Here is a 12,546-nt window from a genome sequence, read left to right on the forward strand (position 1 = left end):
TACCTTGCTGTAAAGTAATACATTCATTTTTCACTGCTTGCTGCCATAATGAACTGTTACAAGTATTGGTGAATAATTACTGTGGGTCAGTAGTTCAGGACAGTCAACTAGATTTTTTGCTCACACTTTCCCTGGGCTAAAATTGAAGTACTTGTCAGGCAGATCTCTTTCCGGAGTCTCAGTACAATTCAAATCTACCTTCAGGTAGGTCCTTACCAGGACCCTCCTCTTTTCACAGTGAATCTAAGGTCTCTGTTTCCTGCTGTTTGCCAGGTAAAGGGGCAGCCTCGCCCTCTACAGTTCAACCTCTGGCACTGCAATTGTAGACTTTGGCTAGTCTATTTCCCTCATTGACAAGTCAGTGGCTTTGGTCCTTTTCAGTTTTGGCCTATCTCAATTTTCTATCTACTTGTGATTTTCCTTGTTTTAAATTTGTCACTTTTCTTGAATGTGGCGGTCATGTTTTCTATCAATTGTGATAAAAGCTCAGCTTTTGCATGTTCAAAGACTGCTCAATATTCTCAATTCTCTCCTTCTAGAATACCTATACCATTTTGAAATGTCTCCTTCTATCATCCACGCCCTGATTCTATGTTTTGAAAACTCAGTAATGCAGTGTTCAATACCTACCACCTGTGGTATGAAATAATAAATAGTAAATCCATAAATGAAATAATTTATAGTAAATCCATCATGGAAATCAGAACAAATGCACCTGTCTCTAGGAAACTGATTAGCCAGTTTTAAGGGGAGAAAAAGCAGGCATCTCCTAGAGCCCAACTATCTAGCAGCTGAACATTCAAAGTAGTAGCCAAAGCTCAGATACAAAACCAGCTAATTCTAGTCATTTTAGGAAAGAACCAATTGTTGAGGTACAGTATTCAGTGTTGTGGGGGAAGGGGAGAGACAATGATTTGCTCTCTATGAGGCAGAATAGCAGCCTACTGACACAACATTAGTGATATGAAATCAGGATGTAGTTCATGTTTAAAGGCTCCTTTTAAGTGCTTAATGCAAAACAGAATGTCATAATGACTTATACAGATTGTATATTCACATGGTCAAAACCTCATAATTCTACAACATCTGCGAAGACCCAACATTCAGCAAACAAGTCACTCTTCAGTCATAGAGAAGTGATCGCTCCGTGCCTAACACTAGCATTTGAGCTTGACATTCTAGCTTGCTAATCTCTAATGGAGACATTATCATCACAGTTCTCAAAACAATGTTCTTTATTCACTTACATATATTACTATAGTTGGTGCTGGTTCATTCCATATCCACAAACAGAGAAAGCAGAGTATTAATTCCTCTACTTTGCAGGTAAGAATCCCAATAAAGTAATAAAATTCATCTTCTAAACTGATGGGATAAGTGAAAGGCAAAGTAGTTCCAATTTCGCCCATGACTCACAAGGCAGTGGTGACTGGTCGTGTCAAGGACTCATAGAAGGTTTAGCTCCACTTTAAAAATCCTCTAGCAGCAAAATTCAAGAAATCATAACAAAAAGTGGTACTTTAAAATGAAGAGATTACAGATTTTTTTTCAATTTTACCAACTCAAATTTTACTTATTTTATTATATTTCAGGTGTCATGTTGGTTTCATTTTGGGTAAAAACACCTGGGCTTTTGAGCTTGTCTTCAGATTGTGTAAATTAAATCCTAACTTTCAACTTAGGGAACAAGTAGATATCCCATCAGCAATTATGTCAGTGGAAATTTTATTGCAGCAATGTGAGTAAATCATTCTTTGATCTAAGGTTATATTCATTAAAATATGATCGTGAAAATGGGTTCATCTTTAATCACCAAACTTGCAAATGGTGTTAAAGGTCAAGTCCAATATCAACAAGGGCTACACCTCAATATCAAAAAAAGATACTTATAAAATAAAACTCATGTGGCTCCAACACGTACACAATTTTGTTCCTGCGGGCATCTAGATTAGGATTCTAACCATCCCAAGATTGTTACAAACAATACGTGGGGAGAGAAATACAGCCAAAATACATACAAAAGTCACTGAGAAGAGAAGAAACACAATTCAGAACGCCACTCAAGAGAAAGGGCAGTGTTTTCTCTAACTATGGGGCAGACCAAAGAGGACAGATATGTCTCTGGGTCACGATTACCCAAGTGACACAAACTATGCAACCTCTGTCGTCAGACACGGTATGGATGGAGAGGAAATGCTCTGAAAAATCAGACTTTCCACTGCTAACTTATGTTATGACCTCCCTTTTTTGTATAATCGTAATATCAAAATATTCTGAGCAACTTTCAGCTTACAATTGGATTGCCTCAGCCGCATAAGGCCTGCCTGGCCCTGACAAGCAAGCACTGCACCGGGGTGAGAAATTCCTCTGAAGTCAAAAGTAACTTGACAACAGGCTGATCAATAAAAGCAAAAGGGCTGTTTCTGCAAAGTCTCTCTCACTGCCAGATGGAGGAAAACCCAAATCTCATCACTCTACTATTTTACCTAGGCTTCTATTCAGCTTCTAAAGAATTACTCAAACTTCCTACTGTCTGGCTTTTAGATGTGGAAATTCATCCAGGTTGCCTGTTTTAGAGCTAGTCAGGTTTTCTACATGCTACACTTCAAAGGTATTCACACAAGTCTTCTGGCTAGTCTTTCAGGATTCTACTATCTAGTCTTTAGATAAGGAAATTCACCTATGTCTCCTATTCAGAGCAAATTATGCTTTCTACTGTATAGACCTCAAGGAAACTCACTTAAAACCATTTAGCAAGTCTCTTCAAAGAACTTTTCTGAAATTTGATTTACAAGAAATTTCCTCTTCCTGCCTCCCAAGATGTCTCAGGTAGAAAACAAAACAAAACAAAACAAAACAAAAACCATTAAGTAGTAGTTAAGGTTTAAGGGACTTTATTTTAGTTAATCTTCACTATAGTATTATTAGTCTTAAACTTTGTGCATCTACGTGCCTGTTTTTAACCTTGATTGATTTTAGAATGTTATAATCTCAAGTAAAGGTCAAAACGACCCCAGACTATTCTTAGCAAAAAGGTGATTGTGATCTCAGCCCCTTTCGTATGCTAATGTCATCTCCCTCAGCCTGCTTGAAAAGTATAAAATAAACCTCTGCTGAAGGCAGAGCAGGAAGATTTGCACCCAACTCCTACTCCCATGTCTTCCTCACTCCTGTGCCCTTTATTCCCCAGTTTTGGAATATCGCCTCGCCAACGTCGTTCTCACCTTAAGACCCTGCCTGTGTCAGCCTCTCAACATCCTGAAATCGGGGTTGGTCCCTGCCACCCAAGAGCACACCCAGTCCATGTAGCCTAGCTTGGGCTGAGTTGGCAGAACATACACTAACAGATACTCTGTTGTGTGATCCAGCAGAGTTTTGATGTGACACCATTCTGGAGAATAACTGTTCTTTTTTTTGTTTTGTCAATATTTTCTTCATGTGCATACACACACTACAGTCTTAAAGGTAAACAATAAAGGAAGGGAAACAGACCACCAGAGTTCATAGTTCACCACAAATGCATGTCACCCAGCTCAAGAAAAACCAGCACGGTCCAGGAAGCACAGCAGATGCACAAAGATCCAGAGCATCAGCCCTGGTTATCTGTTTTCTCAATGGTAACCCTAATATGCCTTCCCAAGTCCAGTAAACTCTGATAAAATTTTTCAGCAGTATCTTCATCTAGGTCCATCTGGAAAAGAAGCAAAGATAGGGATGACTAAGAAGGAAAAATGAAATGAACAGTATTTGTATAAAAGAAAGGTTTTGATTGATTGAAAAAGATACCTGCACCCCCATGTTTATTGCTGCTTTATTTATAACTGGAAAAACATGGAGGCAGCCCAAATGTTCAAAAGTAGATGACTGGATTAAAAAGATGTGGTACATATACACAATGGAATATTACTCAGCAACCAAAAAAGAGAAACACATGTCTTTTGCAGCAACTTGGATGGAAAAGATCATGCTTAGTGAGATAAGCCAGAAAGAGAAAGAAAAATACCAGATGGTTTCACTCATAGCAGGAGTATAATGGACCAGGTGAGAAAATAACAAGAATAATGAACAACCATATACCAGAGACATTTTGTGGGGGTGGAGTGGGGAATGGGATCAAAAATGGGGGGGGGGGGGGAAGTGCACGGGATTATGGTGATGGCACATGGGTGACTTGGTGATGGGAAACCCGTGGGGATTACAATTGAGATGAAAAAAAAAAAGTACAAAATGATGTAAAAATGAACTGTTATAAAACAAAAACAAAATCAAAAAACTCTCAGTCACTTTGACTATTGTTCTCCTATTATTGCCTGGATGTTAAGAGGTTGGTTTCAAAGCAGTGATGCAGTGATGCAGTGATGGGACTTAATCAATTAAATAAAATAACCTCTAATGCCTGTCATAAAGTTGGTGCTCAGAAAAGTTTGTTATCTTAGCTTCATTTGGACATTTTGTGTGACATGTTGACATATTAACTATCAATAACTGTATTTTGTGCCTAGACGTCTTTTTTTTTAATTTTCTCAGAATTCAAAGTTTCCTAATTTGAGATTATCTAGTGATGCTTTAGGGAGCTTAAATTACATGACTGTACTTTTTTACTGTATAATTTTAATCAATGATCACAACATTCAAGCAAATGGATTTTTTTTATAATATAACAGTTTATTTTTACATCATTTTGTACACTTTTTTTCATAAAAAAAGGTTTTGGATCTGGGTATTATGCTAAGTGAAATTAGTCAGAGGAAGACAAGTACTATATGATTTCACTCACACATGGAAGGTAAAGGAATAAAGCTAATGAATAAACAAAACAAACTCGTAGACTCTAAGAGCAAAATATTAGTTACCTGAAAGGGAGGGGAAGAAGGTTGGGTAAATTAGGTGAAGAGACTGACTATATGGTGAAGGATGGAAATGAGACTTTTGATGGCAAACATAATGCAAAATATGCAGATGCTGATTTATAAAGCTGCATTCCTGAAACCTACCTAATATTATAAACAAATGTTTTATTTTACATTTAAAGACCCAGCAACCTCATCAAATGTTAAAACAAACAAAAAACCCAACTGATTGATTGGTAAAAATCTTCTCAAAAAGGAAAGTGTCCTATATATGCAAGAGTATTTTAATGGCAGGAGGACAGGGACCAAGAGGGAGAAGCACTTGTGGTGACTGCTAGAAAACCATGAGATCCTAAGATATAATTCATTTTCAGTCCACATTGTAGCACTTCTCTTAACAGTTTCTGACCAACGAAATGCACTGCAACTTGAGTGGTACCACCTACAAGAGATGGCCTCCTTTCCTTTTCTCTTCCTACAGAGGGCGCTCTTGAGGTGCAGGATGAGGCCCACACCCAGAGATGGCAGTGCTGTGACTGGGAGGAACCTGGAATTTCTGGAGCTGCCATGCCAACCCAAGCCTGCCTCTTTCCAAACTGTTTTTACATGTAAGAAATCTAAGCATATCTGTTTAATCCAGCTATTTTACATTGCTCGGTTCCAAGTAAAACTTTAATTTTAACCATACATTATAGGTAAAAGCAAACTTCCAGTCCCTATAAAATACTCTTTTTAAGTCAATATAGCACCTAAACTTCAAAACCAGGATCTTCCTTCACAAAGCTGAAAAGTTAAACATTCAATAAAATTTTATGTTATGGAAGTACCATTTCTACTCAGTCACATTAGAGTTTTTCTACATTAGAGTTGAAAGAAGCACAAGAGCTCTTCCGGTTCAGCCCTTTTTAACAGAGTAGGAGGCTGACCTTCCCAAATGAATCAAAGGTTAAAATGCTTTCTTCATTCATTCAGTGCCCTTCCAGAAAATGCTAATGAAATACTTTGCTTGAATTAAACATCTTCTCCCCAAATCATCCCCTCAATATTAATAGACAGTAAATTCAAACAAACTCCAAGGGTTGAGAAGTAATTTACAGTAGAATCCCCAAAGTATACTCTTTAGGATGTTATCATTATCATAAATTCTGAAGAAAAAAGTCATCTAGTCAAGAGCAATTTGGAAACACATTTCAGACATACTTAATTATTTCAACTTCTCACTAGGCTAATGTGAAACATTTCACAAATGCACTTGCCTGGCAAACCGATTTTTGAAAATCTTCTCAAGGAACAACTACCTCACAGAACATATTTTGGAAAACACTGGAAGTTCATTTTTCGTAAATAGACACCATGGGAAAAGGACAGCCTGCTTACTACCTTTAGAGCTCATGCTACTGACGTACAGATAAAGGTCAGTGCCCATCATTTCACTTAGTTGCGATAACGCTTTTGCCTTAATCTAATTTTATTTTATGCCAATGCCTCTAAAGGAAGGTATGCAGGAAAAATAGGAGGTCAAAATAAACATTATGACAAACAGAATTCCTCAAGTTCAAAATAAACATTCTCATTTCCTAATGCCTAATATGTGACTTTATGTTTAACGTCTTTAAAAATATAGTATCCCAAAACAGTCTTGAGGTTTTTTCCATACCACCAATCTTTTAACATCTATAATTATCACAAGCAGAATTGCACATTCAAAAGGAAGTTAGCATCGCTCAGGAAGTAACTTGCTGTTTCATACAACTTGCAACAATTTGATTGAGTACCTACTATGTGCAAGGTAAAGTCCTCCTCCTCAGAGCTTATTTTGGGCAGTAGAGTCCAATGTTGAAAGAATGTTATACAACACAGGCATAAGATGTCAAGGATACAAAAAGGACATCTGAACTGACACAGGGAACACAGAGGGCTGAAATACAAGTTGAGATCAGACAAGCAGATATTACTCAGTCGAAAGAAAAATAAGAGCACCTCAAGTAGGAAGATGCACATAGGCCCAGAGGAAGGAAAGGGCAGTGAGAAAGGAAAACAGGCCAGGGTAAGGCCAGTGAACAGAGGTGGCACTCAGGCAAGCAGGGACCAGACCTAGGCCTAGCTGCAAAACTCTTCAATGAAACAATGTTAACACATTTACCTTTTGGGTTACTACATAATTGCTTCCAAACCCCGTGGTGGCACTGAGATACTTGATGAAAGGATTGAGAGACTCTGGTTTTTGGTGGAAAAGCCATACCTAGAAAGGAAGAGCATGTCAATGGCTTTTTTCTGCTGTCCAAGATGACTAAGGCTGGTGGGGGCTATTTGCCATGGTACTTAACAGAGCTCCAAATAAACTCTAGATCCTCTTGAATGTCATCAAGAGCTCCAAATAAACTCTAGATCCTCTTGAATGTCATCAATTAATGGTGAGCCCTTCGTGAACCATCACTCTACTGTGAAAGAAATAAGGCAGATGGCTTCTCAGTGCCCTTGGAAATTTTATTGAAATTCCCCTACCCAAAAAAGAGCTCCTATTTTAGCTGTTTCTTCCTTTAATTCCCAAATTAAAGTTCATAGCATGTAGATTAGTTTATTCAGGGTTGACACTCAGCTCATGCCACAGAAAAGTACAGGTCACTGATATAATTTTTTGTCTTATTAACAGATAAGCATGTACGTAGACAATGTTCAAGAGATAAACATGCAAAATGTAAGTTTCCCTCCCTCCCCAGTTTTCTAGCTACCTAGCTCTCCTTTCTGGAAGCAAGTCTCTTAATAACTTGTATATTCTTCCAAAGAAAATCTGTTAGCTTAAAAACATATATACCCTTTACTCTTACTCAAATGAAATTAAAATTTAAGTACTAATCCTCATTTCACATTTTTCACTTGAGTAACAGGTCTCAGAGAGACTTCCCATTCAAGCTGTGTACAGCTGTTTCATTCCTTTTCACAAACACAGTATTCAACCGCATGGATATACTACCACTTATATAATTAGTGTCCAGTGGTAGACATTAAGTTTGGACAAAGTTGTTTACAGTCTTTGCTGTTACAAGCTGTATAGTGATAAATGACAAATTCACTATTTCATAGAAGTCAAAGTATATAGCTATGAGATACCAAAGATGGAATTGCTGGGTTAAGGATATACACATTAAATAATTTGGTCTTTCCAAAGAGTCCTTGCTACAGGTTACATCAGTTTACTCTCCCCCAGCTCATTTTCCTATGTTCTTGTCAATGTACTGTCTGATCTAGCTTTCTAATCTTTGCTAATTTTAGCTTTAATCTGCATACAAGAGAGTGATATCTTTTCATATAATTAAAAGTTTAAGAGCTCTCTGATTTTGTCCTCTGTCATTGTTCCAGTGCGCTATTTCTTGATCTATCAAAGCTCCTTAACTATTAAGAAGATTAAATTTTTACCTCTGATATGAAGGGCACACACTTGTCTTCCCAATTTATGGTTAGTCTTTAGAGCATATGTATAGTATGATTTTGGTCATGCAAAATTCTTTTACTTAGTCAAAATTTTTAGTCTTTTATTTTGTGACTCCTAACAGTAGCTGAACTTCCAAACTCTTAAACATTTAAAAATTTCCCATCTTCTAATAATCATATATTGTAACTTTTATATGTAAACCCTTTAATCTATCTCGGAGTTTACTTTGACATAAGGTGTGAAGAAAGGATCCTATTCTATTTTTGGCAACAACATTTGCTGAGTAGCCCATTTTAGTGTAGAAGGCCATCATTACCATAAATATTCCCAGTATGCTGTAAGCCTATTTCTAAACTTTCTATTTTATTCCAATAGTTGTCAGTTCACATGCCAGAACTACAATGTTTTCATTAAAATCAATTTCTTTTCGATCTTAACTATTCTTCAACTGCTGACATGCTTTACAATGAGCCTTTTCACATTTACCCCTAATGGAGTAACAGGCTATGCTGTCTGTCCTGCCCAAATCCTGTCTCTCCTTCTGGCCCGGGTCCAGCCCTTCTTAGTAAGCAAAGTATTTGCAACTTCTTCAGTGATCCTCTTTTCTGATTATTCCTAGAGTTTTGACCTCCTGATGATATAGTGTCTGATTTTCTATTTCTCCACATTCACTTTTTTTTCTAAACATGACTCTAAGCTCCTAAATAAGTACATATTTCTATCGTCTAACTATTCCCTGCACACTAATACTTTATATATTTAACTTCTAGATATTCATTGTCACAGACATGCAGAGTAAATAATCTTTAGATTTATGCATTTGTATTCCTAATGGCTTGGCAAATATAGGAAGGACTGATTAAAATGAGTTCAAAAGCACTTGCTTCTATAATCAACTCATGTCCCTACAAAAATCTGCATTTATTTCTGCAATGTTTGTCAAAATAAGACTGTCAGGTCAATTCCCTTAATGTTTTCCTTAATGTCAACTCAGCTAAGACTTAAAAATCTACTAAATATAAGCTCTATATCGTTAGGCCTCAAGTTACCAAAGTGTATGGCAAAAATCCTGAAGGAGCTCAAAGAAGTGAGGGAGATAGAAACACAAAGAACTGACTGTAATACAATGAAATATCAACCAGATGGTATAAAAAGCAGATAGCAAATTATACTCATCTTGTATGACAACGCTGACCCATTACTAGAAGTTATTTTGGGGGACTTGGGTTGAAAATATTCAGGTATTATATTATAGTGAACAACAGAAAATAGTGTGATCCATCAAGAATTATCTGCCACTGATAAGCAAGCACACACAAGGCCTTTGCCATATGTGATTTGAGGACCTGGCTACAAAGAAAGTAACAACTTTATTTTCTAACATGGGCAGAGGAGAAGAATCTTCACGTAAGAAAAATGGAGCTCGACTGTTGCATCTACTCTTCAGTATTTTCTCCAAGCCAACCTCTCACTGGGTGCCTGGCCACTACCTTCCTTTGCCTACCCTCTAGTGTCCCAGTTCTACTGCTCCTCTTGTGTATTTGGTTCTGCCCAAGGGCTGCATTTATTTCTGCACTGTTATCCTGTCATTGTAGCCAGCAGCATCACAGATATTAAACTTTCAAACTTCACTCCTGTTTCCCTCCAAGGGAAACGCTTACCTTCAAGGCTCACCTTAGCCCTTAGTAGGGCTTTGATTACTCACAGGACTTCTCTTGGTATCTTTTCTATTGAGATTGTTCAATGACCAGAGACCTTACAATTTACATTTGCTAAGCCTTTAAAAGCCATAGAAACAGGGCCCTCCCTGGTGGTACAGCTGGTTAAAGCACAGCACTAAGAAGCTAAAGCCACTTCAGCATGAGTTCATCCCCGCCTGTCCCAGAAGTGACCCACGTGGCGCGGCAGACCTCTCCTGACCCGCCCGCTGCTCACCTCAGCAGTGTGCTTCTTTGATCTGCCTGTTCTGCCCCCCACTCTGTCTCTGGTGAATCCTCTCACTGCCCCCACACCTCTGGCCTGTACCCCAGTTCTGTATGAATAAATAAATCTTAAAAAAAAAAAAAGTCGGCCCTCCCTGGTGGCGAAGCGGGTTAAAGCACTGCACTGAGAAGCTTAAGCCACTTCCGCAATGAGTTCGATCCCCGCCTGCCCGGGAGGAGATCCACATGGCACGGCAGACCTCTCCTGACCCGCCCGCTGCTCACCTCAGCAGTGTGCTTCTTTGATCTGCCTGTTCTGCCCCCCACTCTGTCTCTGGTGAATCCTCTCACTGCCCCCACACCTCTGGCCTGTACCCCAGTTCTATATGGATAAATAAATAAATAAATCTTTAAAAAAAAAAAAAAAAGTCATAGAAACATAGTAACATACCAGTGCTTCTGTCCCATTGAATGGTGTCAAAGTGAAAGCATGAGCAAAAAAGCGAAGCTGAGGAAGAGAAAACAATGTTCATTTTGGTGGTTTAGAACAGTGTCACAAAAATATCATGCCCTTCTATATTAAAAAAAGAAAACCTCATTGTAAACACTATTATAAAACATTTCTTGTTATAAAACATCAAAAAAAAAAGTGTGAAAGGAAGTATCACTTAATCTCCACTGCTCTAAGTCAACCATTTGTAATACAAAGGTAGATTTTCTTCTCATCTTTTTTCTATGCCTACTGTAAGCATAGAAATGACATCTTTTTTTCCCTTTGAGCTCTTTCCCAGAAGTAGTATTTTCTCATGTGTGTTGAAGGAACACTGGCTCTGCAAGATGCTCAGAGCACAAAAGAAAACAAAGAGAAACAGGCTCTGGTCCTATAGTACATAATCTTACTCTTCTAGGGAACTTTTCAGACACAGCACATTCCATGCTCATAGAAATCCAGTTTAATCGCATCACACAGGTGTTCCCAAATTACATCATCACAGAACTCTCAGAATCTATAGTGTACAACCAGAAAAACCTTCATGAGAGAGCGGCTGACACTCAGAGGATGGTGCAGTGCAAACAACAAGGAGTATGAAGCACTGGTGATGCAGCAAGGGACTTTAAAAATTGAGCGAAATCCAATTCTCCACTTTTGGTTTCAATTTCTTAAACCATCCCTCAACATTTTAATACTTCTAGGTTTTGTCCCAAGGTCTCAAATTAAGCTTAAGTAACTTATCGCTTACCAGCCATATAAAGGGCATAATCAGTGTCCACAGAAGGGGAGGTAGAATCCCATATGTCAAATTCGTCATCATTGTCCCTGGACACACCACACAGGAATACAGGCCCTGAGAGCACACAGAGATGCAGCAGTGAGGTTTTCACTCCGTGTATACCACCTCAGTCCAGCTTTATATGCTTAATAAAGATGACACACAGATAAGCCAGGATGTATGCTGAGTTGTCTTGGAAGCTGGGTAGACCATTTCCATTTAAGAATCAAGTTGGGAGAGCTCACTAGGAAAGGCTCTCAGGATACAAAAATAAGTAAGACGTCTTTTTGTCAAGAAACTGACAGTATAAAGAAAAACCAAACTTGAACTAGAGAAGAAAAGTAGGGCTTTGTTACCTGAGTTTTCCATGTTACTGGCTAAACTGAAGGTAAGTTGATCAGTCATAATAAGCATTTAAGATAAAAAGACATACGAAGTGCAGTCTCTGCCTTAAAAAAGTTTCAAATCTAGTAAATATTTGCCATGGTCTGTTTCTAGACACATAAATAAGACACACATGTAGCCTAAAGTGGGAACTCATGTCACCAAGGAAGGAGGAGGCGTTGCATGGGGTTCCATGGAGAACTCCAGCTGTAGATCTCTACAGCAGGTCTAGTCTAGGCCTCATCATTTCAGCGAGGTCTGTCATGTAGAGAGAGCCTGAACTGACACTGAGTTTATGTCAACAGAAAGGGCCTGTGCCATTTGGGGGCACTTACTCTGCTATTTTATTTAGTTTTATATTATATGTCACTTTGATATGAACAATTTTAACTCATTTTTATTACCTTTAATACATTTTTTAAAAGAAAAATAGGATGCTCCAGCCAGAAAGAGAAAGAAAAATACTGGACGGTTTCACTCATAGCAGGAATATAATGGACCAGGCGAGAAAATAACAAGAATAATGAACAGCCATATACCAGAGGCATTTTGTGGGTGTGGAGTGGGGAATGGGATCAAAAACGGTGGAGGGAGGGAAATGCACTGGACTGTGGTGATGGCACACGGGTGATTTGGTGACGGGAAGCCCACGGGGATGACAACTGAGATGGAAAAAGGCGCAAAAT

The 12,546-nt window shown here is 38.4% G+C and overlaps 1 protein-coding gene across 1 annotated transcript in view; it reads right to left on the reverse strand.

Annotated features, from left to right (window-relative positions):
- Nucleotides 1–3,099: 3,099 nt before the first annotated feature.
- The window catches only part of HSD17B7 (hydroxysteroid (17-beta) dehydrogenase 7), a 17,312-nt gene continuing 7,865 nt past the window's right edge, over nucleotides 3,100–12,546 (reverse strand). Inside the window, exons 6-9 of the mRNA XM_012728857.1 lie at nucleotides 11,447–11,551; nucleotides 10,657–10,713; nucleotides 6,994–7,092; nucleotides 3,100–3,691 (exon numbers count right to left, since the gene is read on the reverse strand). Of these exons, the coding sequence (XP_012584311.1) occupies nucleotides 3,590–3,691; nucleotides 6,994–7,092; nucleotides 10,657–10,713; nucleotides 11,447–11,551 (363 nt within the window). The 3' untranslated portion in view covers nucleotides 3,100–3,589. The remainder of the gene's footprint in view (nucleotides 3,692–6,993; nucleotides 7,093–10,656; nucleotides 10,714–11,446; nucleotides 11,552–12,546) is intronic.

This window comes from Condylura cristata, unplaced genomic scaffold, assembly GCF_000260355.1.
Source record: "Condylura cristata isolate star-nosed mole 26May11 unplaced genomic scaffold, ConCri1.0 scaffold00024, whole genome shotgun sequence".
Lineage (NCBI taxonomy): Eukaryota > Metazoa > Chordata > Mammalia > Eulipotyphla > Talpidae > Condylura > Condylura cristata.